Below are 16445 nucleotides of genomic sequence, written 5' to 3'. Positions count from 1 at the left end.
CATTAAAATCCATGATTGGGAGTTTAAACATGTTTTTAAGAAACTGCTTCAGACACTGAGTATGGGCATTTTCTACCTCGTTATGCTTGCAAGGTTCCACTTTCTGTCTGTTTTGTATTAAAACCCAATTCACAATTTTCTTCACAAGTCTCATTATTTTTTCTACAGAGTTTACAGGATTACTGTAGCAAAAGGATTAACATTCATGAATACAAAACACTTTTTAAAAGTATACTGCACAAGAATACATTTTAAGAGTCTCAAAAATATAGAGATGTTGTTACAGTCTGATAAATAGCTTTTCAACGGAACTCATGCCCTACAAGTGGGAGCTCACAACTTTTACATTCATCAGATAACTTCGGCAGTACTTCAGGAGCTGACACACTAAAATCAAAAACATCAGCGGCACAAGGAAACCAAGAGATGCTTAAACAACAGAGGTCAAATTAAAGAGGCACTGCATTTGATAACCAGTTAATATCAATTTGTTGGTAATTTGGCTTTGCTAAAAATATTAGTTTTAATTGCAGTTTATCCATATTAACTTTGAGTATAAACAGCAATCACACACCAGATGAAACACTGCTGCAGCATTAAACGTCAGCATACCGATACTAGCATTCAATAGTTTGGGGTCACTTTGAAACATCCTTATTTTTGAAAATAAAGCAGTTTTTCAATGAGCATTAATCAGAAATACAGCCCAGACATTGTTGAGATAAATGACTAATCTAGCTGGACACGCTTGATTTTTAATGGAATATCTCCATAGAGGTACAGAGGAACATTTCCAGCAACCATCACTCCTGTGTTCTAATGCTACATTGTGTTAGCTAATGGTGTTGAAAGGCTAATTGATGATTAGAAAACTCTTGTGCAGTTATGTTAGCACATGGATAAAAGGGAGAGTTTTCATGGAAAACATGAAATTGTGTGGGTAACCCCAAATATTTGAACGGTAGTGGATATTTTAAAAATTGCTCCGTTTATCTAAAAAAACTGCTCTGACACTGTAAATATCTTCATTAGGGCAGCTGGGCCAGAAATATTTGTACCTAAAGATTTAGATCTGAAAAAGTAAGAAAAAAACATGAAGGTCAGTGCTCTTTTTCAAGCCAGTGCTTTAAAGGCGACAAACTAAATTTCTGTGTAAAAAAAAAATCACTGCCGGTGTATTTCAACAAACATGCAAGACATTAACATGATGGCTGGCAGAAAACAAGTGTTGCATGGAATATGAATCCTATGCTGATGTAGTGATTTTTTACATATTTAACATATTACAAGTTAATGGGCTCTTCATGTAAATGCTTTTTCTATTTTTAAAAAAAAAAAACATCTGAGGTGAAACGGGCAAAGCCTGAAAAATTTCAACACATAAAACATGTTGGGTGTAAAACCAAAGAGAAATATTGTGGTTTGTTTCATATCAGTTTAAACTGCAATGGCTGCATGAATCAACATGGGGTACTGAGTTAGACATGAATGTTACTCACAATAACAAAACACACCACAAAGACGATTCAATTCTGCATTTTTGGTGACAATAACACACGATTTAAACATTAAAAACCACTCTGTCCAACAGCAGTGTTCTCTTTTTGGTTTGCACCAAAGCTGCCTGAAGTGTTGAGTTAATAATTAGACATTTCAACTTGTCTGTCCACCGATTAGTGCACATTGCAAAATGGTACATTCATCTGACTTGTCTTACCTCATAAAGGTTTTATCCATTTGTAGAAAGAAAATAACAAAAGTGACTACATCCACTTGCTACTACAGCTAAAAAAAAGTAGCATCTAAAAGTAGACAAATTCAAAAACATTGTGCAGTCCAAAATATACATTTAATATAAATGAACCAAATATGTAGAGGAATTCACCAAATGCAGAGTGTACCTCAGTAAACATTTTTTATTACAACACCATCTAGTTTTTAATCAAAAAGCAGACATTTACAAACATACTAACTATGAAAAGAAGAAATGAGAATGAGAGGGAGGGTAGGGGAGAAAACATCAAACATGTACCCTATAAAAACCAATCTCTAAACTTAATGTACACAGTACAGCGAGCCAAAGAAGAAAAAAAAACAAATAGGATGTAATGTTTGTGTCTTCTATCAGGGGATCGTGCGGGCCATTTTATTGTTTCTTTGCAAAAAAGCGTCACACTTACTTGTGAAATAAAACATCATAAAAATAAAACAGCTGTTTGGAAAGTTTCTTTTCTTTCATCTTTAGTTACCATGAGTATAGATGTTTTGGATAACATAGCCTTACACAGGTCAGGGTCTTCCATCCACTGCTCTTAGACAACAGACAGAGAGAAGGATGGGTGGAGAAGGAGAGGAGAGGAGAAATGAAGGGGGTGGAGGAAGAGATGGTGGTGGCGGTAATCCTGTCCGGTCATGCAAAGGCGGGCAGGGAGTGGTGCACTGAAAGCGTTCCTCCTTTTCCTTCCTTCCATCCATCCATCCTTGATCCACGTAAGCTGAAAGGTGTCAAAATGAAGGGTGGAGTTTGGTTTCGAGCCAGCCCAACAGTGAACACTCCCCCCACTCATCAGTAAACCTCTAGACTAGACATACAGCGTGGACGCCAGGGCTGGGTTCAATTCATCGTCACCTTGAGTCATAATGGTGGAATTAGTCCACATTGAAACATTTTTTTTCTGACAGAAAAACTCACAATCTCTGAAAATTAAGCATAGAAACCAGAGAATTGAACGCTCAGTTGACTGCATATTGCTCCCAACCCTAGCACAGACACAGAGGAATACGTCGTGCAAAGTTCAACAGGGAATACTGAAGACACGATCAAATTGACCAGCATGTATACACACACAAGAAAATATATCAGCGTTCAGTCAAGTCTGTCTTAGACGCAATTCACTTCACTGTCGTGAAAACATGGATTTGAAATTGCAGATATGCATATGAAGTACAGTACTGTACAGATGTTTGCAAGTAGCTCTGTTTGACATAAACAAATTCATATCCACATGTAAAATGCATATCCAAAGACTTGAGACAGCAATGTTTACTTTGGTTGAACGAGACATCTTCTCTGAACTACATCTGCACTGTGTAACATTACGTCTGATTTGCAAAAATATATATTTACTCAAAAATTAGACAAACATTTTTGGAACAAATGCCATATCTGCATTAACATTACTCAACAGAAGAAGGAACTCATAACATGCCCACTGTAAATTATTAGATTATAATTGACTAAAAGACATAAAAGACTTCATTTTGATTGGGTCTATGAGGTCTACAAAACATATGCTTAAATTTTCAAAATCCAGCAGCTTCATAATGTTCAACCTATCATTCATTTAGCTTGGTCTTGTCTCAGAATCATAAGGGAATTTTTGCTAAATTTGCCTTTCAGAAACACATTAAAACCTTCCATTAACACCAACAGGTTATGGTCGACATGAGGCACAGAGCTAAACACTGAAAACTTTTACCACTGTACCATAGAAACAATGTCAAAATGTTTATGACAACTATATTTTCAGGAAACTGGGGTCTACAGAAGTAAGACACAAAAGGACAAAACAGCTGTAGATCAAAAAACAAAGCTACGAAGATAAAGGCATGTAATGGACTTAGACAGCAGGTGATACTTGGCCATAAAACTACCCAACGTGTGTCAAATCGTCTCGCGATTTTTTTTTTTTTTTTAAAACATAAAACAAACAAAAAAAAATAATTGTACGTGATTTGGTGTAGCAAACATGATGCCAGTCAACAGGCTGCAATATTTTGGGCTGATCATTGAAAAAGACAAAGTCCAGCATGCAAAATACATGAAACTGGAAAGGCTGTCTGCTAAAATAACAAATGGCTGCAGAAATGGACAGTCACTGTCAACAAAGCTCCACTGACCCGATTACATCTCTACACAATTTAAAGCACCTCTTCACAGAAATGTTACATTTGTCAGAGGAAATGACAAAAATTCTAATACACAAAGTCATTTCAAAAATGTTTACCTTCAAATTAAAATGATTAAGCTTTGTTGAAAAGAGCTTTTGGTTTACATGGTGCAAAGATGCCAAATAGAACTGGATCTACATCCAAACATATCAAATGAGTACATATGATTTTACATGCTTCAAAGACTAAAGTCATCCTGAAACCTGGCAGGTTTGTGCTATAGGAAATGCTTGTTTTGTATCGTGCATGGCTGCAGAAAAAAACATTTACCTGACAACCATATCTTACATAACACAATATTCAAATTCAGTGGTTCGTGGTTCTCCTTTTCAAACTATTAACTCTATGGAATACAACAGAAATGTATTGAGAATTGGTTTCACTAAAATTTAATCAATGGTCAAATCACATTTAAAATATCAAGAATTTAAAATCAATTTCCATATTGAGAGGCTCACAATAGGTGACTAAAGTTCATAGAAAACATCAAAATGTCTAGGACTGTGTCAGTTGATACAGACTGTAAACAAAACAGTCAGAGCCAAACCAGGGTCAAACAGTCTATGAATTACTCTTAGAACTCTAAAGCACCTGACGTGTGATACTTACCATGTTCCAGTTTATGGATCCGATTTGTAAACTAATTTTTGCTTCCACTGTTGCTAACTGTCATATCTTTGGAACAGCTTTATTACATTTCAGAAAGCCACTTGTTGATGGTATTAAATGTGTGGAAGTAGCTAGCAGCTCATTTATCGAATACAATAACTGAAACCATAACTAAAGCTTTACAACTGTGTGCTGCTGCTTAACGTAAAAGTTAAAATTCCAACTCTTGCTATATTTTTGACATTAAGTCTTGTCCCTGACTCACATACATTAACTGTAAATTTTATTTTCACCCTGTAACTTAAATGGCCACGACTGCTTGTGGCTAACCTGAAACAGTAAACGTTTGACCCTGGTTTGACACAAGCGATTAGCTTCTTTTTATAAAAGGACATTGAGAGCGTGATCCCCAGTACACATACACGTACGAACAGGCGAAAGATATAGCATTGAAGTATTTTGAGCCTGGTACAAACACTGTGCATTCCCGCATAGCAATATGAACAGATAAAACAATGTTGAGCATGTCTAGACAACAAATAGCCACATAACTACAGGAATAAGAGCAACAAACTTGGCACTTAATTCTCAGATTTCCAGATTAACAATCTCTGACATATTAGATTAAATGCAAAGGCATGGAGCAGTAGAAAATGGACATGTTTGGACATGAATATTTTTGCCCATTTCCTTTGATTTGTACTCATATATCATTTAAACTGCAAGGAGCACTTTTGCAAAAATGTACTCAACATTTGCATTTTAGATCTACAACTACCAAAAAGTTTTAGGCCTTGTGCCCACTGGGGATCTCTTGCCTAACAAAGATAATGAGATACCCGTTTGAGGAGCAGTGGTTGCTGCTGGTACTTGAGAAAAAGAATCTTTTAGATTTATCTGTTGCCATTGTGAAATTGTACAAATGCTATGCTACATATGATCTGTTACCAAAATTTGAACTGTAAATAAGAGGTTCCCAGTGGACACAAAGTCTTACTTTGTAGGAAAAACTTGTGTAGGTAAATTGGGTGGAACAGAAATGAGATAATCTCAGCTAGCACTGACAGCTAAAAATCAACACAACTCTTCACTACTCATATCACATGACAGATTAGTGAAACAGTTACTAAGATACATTCTTTTGGCATGAATAGTGTTTAAACTGATTTCAGAGTTCAGCAACTCTACAAGTTAAACCACTCCAGTTAGTATTTACCAGTATAAAATAAAAAGGGAGAAACTGCAGATATACCTCATGTTTTCCTGCACTTTGAGTACAAGAACATTAAAATGTCAAATGAAACTTCGGATTGGAATCATTTTAAATTGTGAGAAATATCATTTGGAGTTTGGCACAACTGTGCAGAGATGCTGAAGGGTTCCTGAACCTATTAGTTTCTGCAAAACTCATTTACACACAACACCACAGACTTCTCAGTTCTTTGGCAGTAAAAAACATCAGAACGACACAAAAATCGTTCAAACACTACTTCATCTGCAGCTCCAAAAATATACACAACTTAGCATGTTATTCAACATGCAAATGACACAATGGAAGAGAGCATCTTCCCACAAATATTACAAAATTATTTGTGAAACCCTGACGCTAAAAACCACAAACTAACACCAGCAAGTCTCAAAAAACTAGCCTAAAAATATTTACCTCAAAGAATTTGAAAGCAGCAAACCATGAACAATGCAGCATCAGGTTTAGTTGTGAACAAACCGGCAACAAGCAGTTTCAGATAAATTAATCTGGAACTGATGCATAACATGACTTCACGTTGAAATAGCCAGCAAAAACACATAAAGATATGAGACGAAGTCTCATGTCATTCCAACTTGGGATGACAAATCTTTTCAAAAATAAATACTGCAGCCTAAGTCACATAAAATGTAGATATTACATGGAAGTTATAATTTTGTCTATTACAAATGAATTGCAAATAATGTGTACATATTCACAAATGTGGTGGACTGACACTAAAATTTGTTAACAGTTGAAATTTACTGTATATCTGCAATATTCTTTTCAAGTTCTAGTATGCAAAAAAGTATTTTCTTCAGTTTAAACGGATCATGCAGAGCCACCTAAAAATAACGGTGAGGATTACCTTGCAGTACATTTTGCGTTCTCTCCCAATAATGTTTGCATTTCCATTAGTCCACAAAGAAGGAGTATTATGATACAGTATTATATTGGAGAAGGCTGTTGTCACCATCATGTAAGCTGGTGCAAGCTCAGCTGTAGTCGCTCAGGCACATTACTGCATTTGAAAACTAGCTTGTTTTTTTTAGACAGACTGTAGCTGTGACTGACTGTAATCATGGACTGTCTGTGATAGTGGGTGCAACACATTAGAGCTAGTTTATAAAGGGTGTAACACTGACCACAAACAGTGGGTTGTGTGTGCAGCTGCATGGTGTAACTGGGTAAGTGTTGCATTGAATCTAAGTATAAGCAGTAACTTGTCACAGGTTTGCCCATTAGCAAGTGTTTACATACAAATGAGGATCATTTTAAGATGAGTCATTCAACATTATTGTGAGTCAACACAAAAGAATCAGAGAGAAAAGTCTCTACCATGATGCTCAGGGGGCTCTGCAGGTTCAGGATAAAAAAAGTAACTGTAAAGACGGATTTTTTTTAATCCTAGAATTTAATATTACCCACTTATGTTCACATGTAATTTACCCATGCTGATAATGTGTTTGTATGACACTACTGCTCTAATCTAAACAAACTCTGAACACATAAGTCACTTAATTTCAAAGCCAATGATTAATCTGGGCTAAAACCCAAAATATTTTTTCCCTTAACCTTGCCTGAAAAAAATCTTGAAAATGGCACTGCGTGCACTACACCAGCATTCGGACATCATGCTAACATCTATTCTGTCAAGACATTTTATCAAAAGGACATACACTTGAATATTTTCCATGTTTTCAGGTCACGTCTGTGTCTTATACTGAGGTGCAATAGTTTATAACTAGCCAACGATATTCTATAAAAACATTCAATTGGCCCAAAATGTCAGGTAATATTACTAACATGCAAATATGGCACAATCACATTGTAATTCTTTTTGTGTCCAAAAATCTTAAGATATTAACATTGTTTGATAAAGGTTCACCTTCTCTTAGTTATGACATGACAGTATACTCAACTAATAAACTGAAATGATAATATGTATACATTACCATTAATAGAACATTTACAAAGTGTAGATTGATCTAGTTTTTGACAGGTTGAACATTACACTTCTTTTTGTGCTAAAAACACAGCCCAATCTAAACAAACAGACCACACAAAATGCTAAAATTCTATCAAATACTGTAAAAATTACTGGGTAGGACTTAAACATCTAAATCCTGCCAATCAGTGTAGAAACTATCAGGACAGGCACACTGACAAACCAACTCAACAGTCACAGTAAGATGCAAATTCACATGTAATGAAATGTCAAAATAGAACTGAATTCAAATATTCAAACCAGAAATATGCTCAACATTTGGTCAATTGACTATAGCTGCTGGTAAAATCCAAAATTCGAGTATTTTTCATGTTATGAGGCCAAAAGATTTTTTAAATTAATAAAAAATGTTGTCTAACAGATTACTGGGCTGCCAAATAGAAACATATTGTACATGTGTTAGCATCAGGCTTGTGCTAGTTTGTTGCCATGGTTGGTGCCATTAAAAGAATTCATTATTTTATTCCGAAACGTATGTAGTTGAATACACCAGTGACCAATGAATTTTGTAATTTACCAGCTTCTGAAGCCTGTAGACCAAAATGCAACAAATGCATCCCCAAAGTAAATGTCCAGTGACATTTTTGAGATATTTGATTTTTAGAAAACTACAGTGTAGATACAACTCTTACAAATCCCACAGAGCAACACAATCAGTACATTAAGTGTGTATTACATTTTGTGAGACAATTTACACAACTGTGATGACCAATTATGAAATATGAAGGAATGTTGACTTACCTTGTACTTACCTGAAACCAAAGATTTGAAAGCCTTTTCCTTGCTAACCTCCTCCTCTAATCATCCAATAATTAATTCTACTTATAAAAATATATCATATAATATTAGAAAGTGAAATGTGTCAGGCTATAGGAGAGATTTACCCTGAAGCTTAACTGAAACCATGCTTATTAAAGAAGAGAGGTGGTGAGCAATCACAGAAAACTTTTCAAATCTCAACATCAGTCTGTTCTTCTGCAACGATATTTAGCCTTGCTGGGCCCAAACTAATCCAGCTCAGTCCAGGCCTAAGACAAATGTAGACTTGAAGGCAAAACATAAAAGTTGTACCCACCTCCGTTCCCCACTAGCGGTGTCTATACTCCCTCTCCCTCTCTCTTTCACGGTCTCGGTCTCGGTCCCTCTCACGATGGCGATCTCTCTCCCGACTCCGTTCTCTGTAATAGTCCTCATGCCTGTCGCGGCTGCGAGACTTGTGTCGCCGGCTCTTTTCCCTAGAACGGCTGTGGTCACGTTCTCTGGAACGTTCTCGCCTGGCAGGGACAATAGCATCAGTAAGAGGTTTAAACTCCTATTTGGCCAATTCCTATGTAAAATAAACAATATACGCTACAGGCAAATAGTTAGCAGCACCAAATCTGGCTGGCTCATCTTTCTTTCCTTTGTGTTACATCCAAAATATTGCCTACACATACTCATGTTTAATGGCCTTACCTGGAGGCAGAGCCGTAACTTTTTGATTCAATGCCATGGAGACAGTCCTGCAGGGAACTGATGAGAACTTTACAGCGGTCGTCTGCCGACACTTTGGACTGTTTAATCAGACTGATGGCTGTCACCAAAGTCTCTATAGCACTGCCATAATCAGCTAAAGAGAAAACATAATAATGCATTAAACTTAATTTTTTTTTTGTCTTTTTTGATAATGTGTCAGCACTCTTGCATTGTTGCACTGTAAATCTTACTGCTGGTGGTACCTGCACTGGCATCAGATACAGCCCTAGATATGGCGCTGGAGGAGATAGCTCTGTTCCTGTTCATGATCTCCTCAAACTCTGCTTCGCTCAAAGGGGTACGTGATGCCTCCATCTCTCTACAATGTCAACGACAAGGACCACAGCACACATTAGGTTTCAGAGTTGTTATCTATGCAACCAATGCAAACTAGCTACCATGAAAAGGCCATAATTTGGGCACTTATCATACTAACATATACACTACAAGTTGTTAAATACTGAATGTAATGCAACAGAAACTCCCTCATTTTTTGAGCCCATTTTAACTAGTTCTTCTTACCGTCCTCCAGGACCATAGTCTCTGTCATATGGTGGCGGGCGTCCGTATGGGTCGTTTGGTCCTGGGGGGCCTCGGCTGTCGTTGGGGGGCATGTTGTTGTTGCCAGGTGGGGGGAAGAAGGCAGGGTTCACATGGGGAGCTGGTGGTGGGCCACCTGGTGGAGGACCTGGCATGTGTGGAGGTGGTGCCAAAGCCATTGGTGGGCCAATGGGGCCTGGAGGACGAGGAGGGAAGGGTCCTGGAGGTGGGGGGCCCTGTTGAGGTGGTGGGGGACCGGGAGGAGGGCCGTAACCTGGAGGAGGTGGGCCTGGTGGCAGAGGTCCCATTGGTGGCTGACCAAATTGACTGGGGAAAAGAACAGGGGGAGGAGGTCTGTCCCCACGATTTGGAGGACCAGCTAAGGGAGGGGGGAGACCTTGGCCAGGAGGCGGAGGTCCTGGAGGACCAGGGGGACCAGGTGGACCGGGAGGTGGACGTGGAGGACCCTGCATGCCACCTGAAAACATGAACACAAGGGACAAAAAATGAGCAAATGAAACATTCGGTAACTATGTTTGCCTTTGTTATAGCCAACAGAGCTCTCCGCTGCTCCTTAAGATGGAGAAATATGTGCCAGTACAAATCATGAATACCTGACCTACTTGAAAATTGGCAGATTAAAACATAAAACACATACTGGTGTGACTGGTTTGTAGGCCAAGCTTTCATTAAAAAGCCTTGTTGTTGCCTGTATTTTCAATGTATCTTTCATACGGATACCTTCAGGTACTGACTTTGGCAGTTCAAAGCAGGGACAATGACACAGACAGATAAGAGCAAGCCATAGCTACAGGGAACGACAAATGAAAAAAAAAGGCCACAAAAATGTTGAAAATTAAATCAGAAGGCAACAGAACAGATGAGGACGTACACTCAGAGCAAACTGTTTCAAACAGGCTTTTGTAAAACTAGAGGGCTTGTATTCTATCCTTGGTTATTTTTCCTCAACACTTATGAGTTTCCAAGACCCTTCAAAGAGCCTATAAATCATTGTATATACTGCAACGGACAAATAGACTATTCTATGTACTAAAGAGATACAATTGAAGGGTCCAGTCTGTAGGATTTTGTGGTATCTAGTGGAGAGTTTGCATACTTGCAACAAATAGAATATCTCTCAATCCCCCTTCCTAAGCATGAAGGAGAACCTACAGTAGTCAGTAAAAACCTGAAAGATGTCCCATGTAGCACCAGTGTTTTGTCTGTTCTGTGTTACTGTAAAAACATGGTGGCGCCCCATGGAACATATAAAAGGTTTGTTCGAAGGTAATGAAAAACACAGTGATTAGTATTTTCAGGTGATTATACACCAACAAATACATAACTTTGATTATTGTATTCTATTCCCGCCAATAGATGCCCAAAATCCTACACACTGGACCTTTAAGAAAAACAGGAACTAATGGATTTTATCATTAGACAGATATGGTTTAAAATCTCTAATGCATCTGTATGAATGAACTTTCCAAAAACAATTAAAAAGGGAAGCATTTTCTTCATGTTGAGCCATTGTACAACCAAACAGGACTGTGGCCCAAAGAGGTAAACAAGTGCACTCTCTTCAGATTTTGCTGTAAACTGATCTTAAAAGCATAAAGTACATCTCTTGATGACATGCGTCCCTACAATGAAGTATTAATCAGGCATCATGTAGGGCTGACAATATTTGACAGAAACTGTTCCTGCTAGGGGAGCTGAACAATAAATTCAGCGTATTGTTCAGTAAATCTGTCAGGTTCAATGGCACAACTCCTATCAATGAACAGCTGAGGCTTAGGATAAAAAGGGCGATCGATCAGATCAATCAGATCAATCGAGGTGTTTCACCTCTGTCGCGCCAGCTCCCGTTCCTGCCCCCCGGCGGGAAGGGACTGAAACTCATATCCATCAGAGGGCCATCTTGGTGCCTAACCAGATCTGGTCTCATCCCCGAGCCTAATGGGGAAGAAAGCAAACCAATCACAACTCTTCCCTTCATAAACTTCCACTTGCTAACTGAAGGCCTGTTGTAGCCCAGCAGTATGGGGCACCAGCCACTAAGCAAAAGAAGAGATGTGAAAAGGGTGGGATGGAGGTCTGTAAACGCAAAATGGAGGAAAAAAATAAAGAGAAAAGCTGGCAACTCCATTGTCTCCTACTACTTGTGTAAGGCAGCCAATCCAAGATTTGTAAGGAGTTCAAGTTGGTAGCTCGCCAAGGAAAAGCTTTTCAGCAAACTGCTTGTCTAGGAATGGTGTGGGAAATTGTCAGTGAGCAGAAAATTGCAGCCAGGGAAGGATCACTTGTTCAACTGGAGGTGAAGTGGGACAAACAAAGAACAAACCAGATGGAGAGGGAAACATGCAAAGACACAGGGCTGCCAAGAGAGGTTTAAATGCTGAGAGATCCTCAACAGAAACGCATACTACAACAGACTAGCCTTGGTTCCATGCAGGTGAGTAGGAGCAATGCCTGGATTGTGCTAACCGAGTAGCACTGCCAAATAGAAAGCAGAATTGTAACTCATTTTACTTAAAGAGGAAGACACTTTTCACAAAATGATGATTATTTCAATCTGTTGCACTGCTAAGTAAATATAAAAAAAGAACAAAACAACAAAAAACCCTGCACATGGACAACAAGCTTGATAACGACAAGACAAACATCAATTGACCCATTAGCCTAAAAGAGCATGACCACTGCTAGCAGTGACAGATCTGTACAAATTACAGGAAGCTTTCAATATATATGATGATGTATATGTATTCACAAGACATCTACTTATAAATTTGCTTTATCTGCAGAAACTTGAAAATAATGTATCCTACTCAGTAAATATAGGAGCATATTTCAGCAGACTTTTCAGACATAATCAGAAAAACATTTTCAGTCATGAACTCACTGGTCTGGGACAACAAGGCTATTGCAATAATTAACAGCCCACTTTAATCCAGTACAAATAATTAAAATATCAAAATTAGTTTAGTAAGCACTTGGCAATATCGGTGGCTAAAGTGGCCTGACAATGTTTTAAAACCTTAATGGATATTTATTAGATATGTATTTCATTATAATCCACCTCTTGGCAATTTCAGTACTTTATAAAATATTATCTGAGCGATATTAACTGAGTGTTGTTCCCTCCCTACTGGCAACAACTACCAATACTTGTTACCAAACTAACCAGGGAAGTGTGGTGGTGGGCCTCCAGGTCCGACAGGACCAGGAAAGCGATCTCCTCCAGGGCCAGGTGGTCCAGGGAACCTGCTTCTGCCTCGGCCACCCATGGGGAAACCACCACGGGGGCCAGAACCAGGAGGACCAGCTTTACCTTCCCCAGACATCTGGCCCGACTGGGTACCTGTGAAAAGAATAAAAGAACCACAAACTCACTTTTTCATTCAATATGTAATTAATAATAAATGTGTGTACAGTTGTACATGTACAGCCACATGGCATAGACCAATAACTTTACAAATGCATATTTATACAGACTGTAAGTAGAGTTCATGCTTGTAATGTAGTCTTTTGTGGTACAGTGTTTTTTTCCTTTTTAGCACATTAACTGTCATGTCCCAGCATGTGCAAATTCTTAACATTAAAAAATACAGGTGCTCAGTGTGCACTTGCCCGGCTTACTTTTGCGCGACTGCATCTCAAACTGGCTGAGGGACTGTTTATTGCATGGTGTGACGATGGGATTCTGACCATGGAGCTCCCTTTTTGAAAGCAGCTCCATTAACTTCCTAGATGATGCCTCTGAGCCAACACACACCAGAGCAAACCTGAAAACGCATAGAGAACATACACAATCAGATCTGTGCAAGAACATTTCAAAGTCAATACTACGGGAATTTTTCAGTATAAAGACTTTCCTAAGGTCACGTGACTGAGTCCTGACTACCAAAACATCACCAACTACCACTCAGTGAAGAACTGAATCAACTTTAAAGATTCTGTATCAAAAGTGTCTGTTTCTGAAGCAAATCACCAGCACTAAAAGCTTAAAAACGACATCTGATATTCTTAACAGTAGCAGCCTTCTAGGAATGAGGGATTTCACTCCATATAATAACCAACAAGAATTAACCAACATAATCTATGACTTAACACCATGATGTCATACATATACAAAAAACAAAAAAGCTTTACCCTTTCGACTGGCCATTGGCTCTGTTTTCAAAGAATTTGATCTCCAGAACATCTGTAATGCCTATTGACCGGATGGCTTCTGTCAAGTCTTCATCTGTTGTCCACTACAAAAGAGAGGACAACATTCAATGCATCAGGTTGGTAGATACATTCAGAAGCACAAATATTGTTTGAACGGTTTACAGGAATCTGATACTCACCCATGTAAGGTTCCCTATGTACAAGGCAATCCTTTTGCCTGTGTAGGTGTACACCACATTTGGTGGGGCACTCTTCCCTCCCTCTGTGCCACCTGGCGCAGGCAGTGCATCCAGGTAATCACGATCCTCTGGAGCATCACCATTGTTGGCTGATGGAGATATTACATCATCATACAGGTCGATCTGCTCGTGAACTGGATAGTCAGCTTCCTGTTGTAAGATGATAACAACAGTTCAGTCAAAAACGCACTGTGAGCAGTTTAACAAACGTGATCTCATCTGTAGATTTAAGAAAGGGGCACAACATTCAATATCCAAATGTACAGAATGACACAGTAATGTTGTGATTTTTCACTGCATCCAGGACACACTGCATGGGTATATTTTTACTATGAAATTGCATCATGCTGACAAGGGACAGTGAACTTTCAGTGAACTACTGACCAAGGGAAACCTTTTAATGATAAACTGAGCTGGTAGGACTCTTGTATACCACCAAATTGTTTTAAAGACTTTATTCAGATTATTAAAACCCCAGCAAATTAATATTAGGAACAGCACTGAACTAGAACTGTAAGTGCCTCAGGCAGGTGAAGACGTCATATTTTCTGTGCAGGTGAACAATCACAACTCCCCTAAAGATATTGTGCAGCTCATGAAATTCAATGCCTGCTAAACGGGTTATTGGAGAAACTGCAGTCACTGTGTACACGTATTCCTAGTATTACTGTGGGAGTAGGCATATATAGTAAATGAAGAGAGGAGACAGCAAATTTAATGAACCTTCTATTTGTCTCAAAATGACCCTTCTGTCAGTAAACTAAATACAATATTTGAACTAAAACTACGTAAATTTAATAAATATACACACGTAGATAAACGTATGGACTAATATATGTCACTCTAATGGTGTGATGTTAGGTTCCTCTGTGAGCAACTGTATTACTCAGGTTTAATTATTTTGAAAAAAAAGCTCATGAAGGACAAGCTCTGCAACTTCTGGATAGATATTAAGAGTGAGCGCACAGAATAATGTTTTCAAAAATATGTTTCGCTAAGACACTGATGACAACGATGTCTCTACACAACTCAAACAACAGCAAATGATTTGCTTGGATAAGGCTGAAAGACTTGCACAGAAAGGGGCGTGTGTGTAGGAAGACATTAAAATGCTAAATCAAGCTAACTGCCTAAAGCTAACAATGAACACACAATTGAAACGCGTCTCTAATTCATGCATTGGTATTTCAAACCTCATTCATTTAAGTTTGGTTCAAGCTATTGTTTGTTGGTGTAAGCTGATAAAACGAAGGACTCACTGAACACGACTACTTCAAATGCTGCGAGTGAGTTAGCTAACGCCAGCTAGCTAGAGAAACTGCGTTTGTTTGCTTCGCTAGCCCGCCACGGGCGGCCATGCCGAGGCCTGGGACTTGCGCTCAGAGAACAAAGCGTTTTGTTTTAACATGTAAATGAATAAACAAACGCAAAGACATGTGTGCACAACATTTATCAATTACAACACAAAGAATACGTCGTGTTAAATGTCGACAACATCACGAATGCAACGCTGCAGCCGATGTGTGGTTGAGGCTGCAGGCTTGGTGTGGCATGGTGAAAGAGGCCTGTATGCGAGATGAGCAGCTCGTTTGAGAACCACGGCACGCCATTTTCCGAGAATAACAGCCACAAAAGACCGCACAGGTATATAAAATTAGCACCGCTGGAAGACGTGTGGTGGATAGGGATTTAATACCTGGTTGAATTCCTCCTCTACGTCGGCGTAGATGTCGATGTGATCCACACCGTCCGCCATTTTCCTCTGACCCGTCTCTCTCCGTCCGGCGGTGCAGCAGCACAACACAAACAATGAAACAGAGCGAGGCGAGTAGCGCCCCTGCAGGCCGCCTTTAGTCACTACAACACCCAGGTCGTAACCATATATACGGTCTATGGTTGTAACAGGCACAACAGTCCAGTACAGACTACAGAGCGGGTTTGGGACGTACAGAGCCAGTATGCCAAGAGGAAAACTACCCCGCAAGTCGTTTAACCCTCGTGTTGTCCTGTGGGTCAAATTGACCCGTTTTAAAGTTTGAAAATGTGGAGAGAACAAAAACTATTCTCACAGTGAAACTTTTGATGTCCACATTTTCAAAATTTTTGGGAAGTTTTTGATTTTTCTTTTTTTTGGTGAAAAAAAGAAACGTTAAAAAATGTTTAA

The 16445-nt window shown here is 38.9% G+C and overlaps 1 protein-coding gene across 4 annotated transcripts; it reads right to left on the bottom strand.

Annotated features, from left to right (window-relative positions):
- Positions 1–1898: 1898 nt before the first annotated feature.
- Positions 1899–16127, bottom strand: cpsf6 (cleavage and polyadenylation specific factor 6). Of its 4 annotated transcripts, none has more exons than XM_023274586.3 (11): positions 15978–16127; positions 14222–14431; positions 14022–14125; positions 13500–13654; positions 13054–13230; positions 11718–11825; positions 9852–10347; positions 9533–9648; positions 9270–9423; positions 8890–9088; positions 1899–2495 (listed from the first exon to the last, which is right to left on the bottom strand). In XM_023274586.3, exons 1-10 carry the CDS (start codon positions 16035–16037, stop codon positions 8902–8904), a joined length of 1767 nt encoding a protein of 588 aa, XP_023130354.2. In that variant the 5' UTR covers positions 16038–16127; the 3' UTR covers positions 1899–2495; positions 8890–8901. The 4 variants fall into 4 exon arrangements, with proteins under 4 accessions (XP_023130354.2, XP_023130355.2, XP_023130356.2 ...); XM_023274587.3 differs by having other exon boundaries at positions 13509–13654; XM_023274588.3 differs by lacking the exon at positions 11718–11825.
- Positions 16128–16445: the final 318 nt, after the last annotated feature.

This window comes from Amphiprion ocellaris, chromosome 21, assembly GCF_022539595.1.
Source record: "Amphiprion ocellaris isolate individual 3 ecotype Okinawa chromosome 21, ASM2253959v1, whole genome shotgun sequence".
Classification (NCBI taxonomy): Eukaryota; Metazoa; Chordata; class Actinopteri; family Pomacentridae; genus Amphiprion; species Amphiprion ocellaris.
The sequence above is the reverse complement of the archived record's forward strand: the minus strand, read 5'-3'. Positions and strand labels throughout refer to the sequence as shown.

Bases quoted from the DNA above. Each gene is read 5' to 3' on its own strand.
- cpsf6 (XM_023274586.3), bottom strand. From the start codon at position 16,037: ATGGCGGACGGTGTGGATCACATCGACATCTACGCCGACGTAGAGGAG. The intron at 9,424-9,532 runs GTACCACCAGCA...TTTTCTCTTTAG, and splicing joins TGTATCTGATGCCAGTGCAG to CTGATTATGGCAGTGCTATA. The intron at 9,089-9,269 runs GTAAGGCCATTA...TGTCCCTGCCAG, and splicing joins AGTTACGGCTCTGCCTCCAG to GCGAGAACGTTCCAGAGAAC.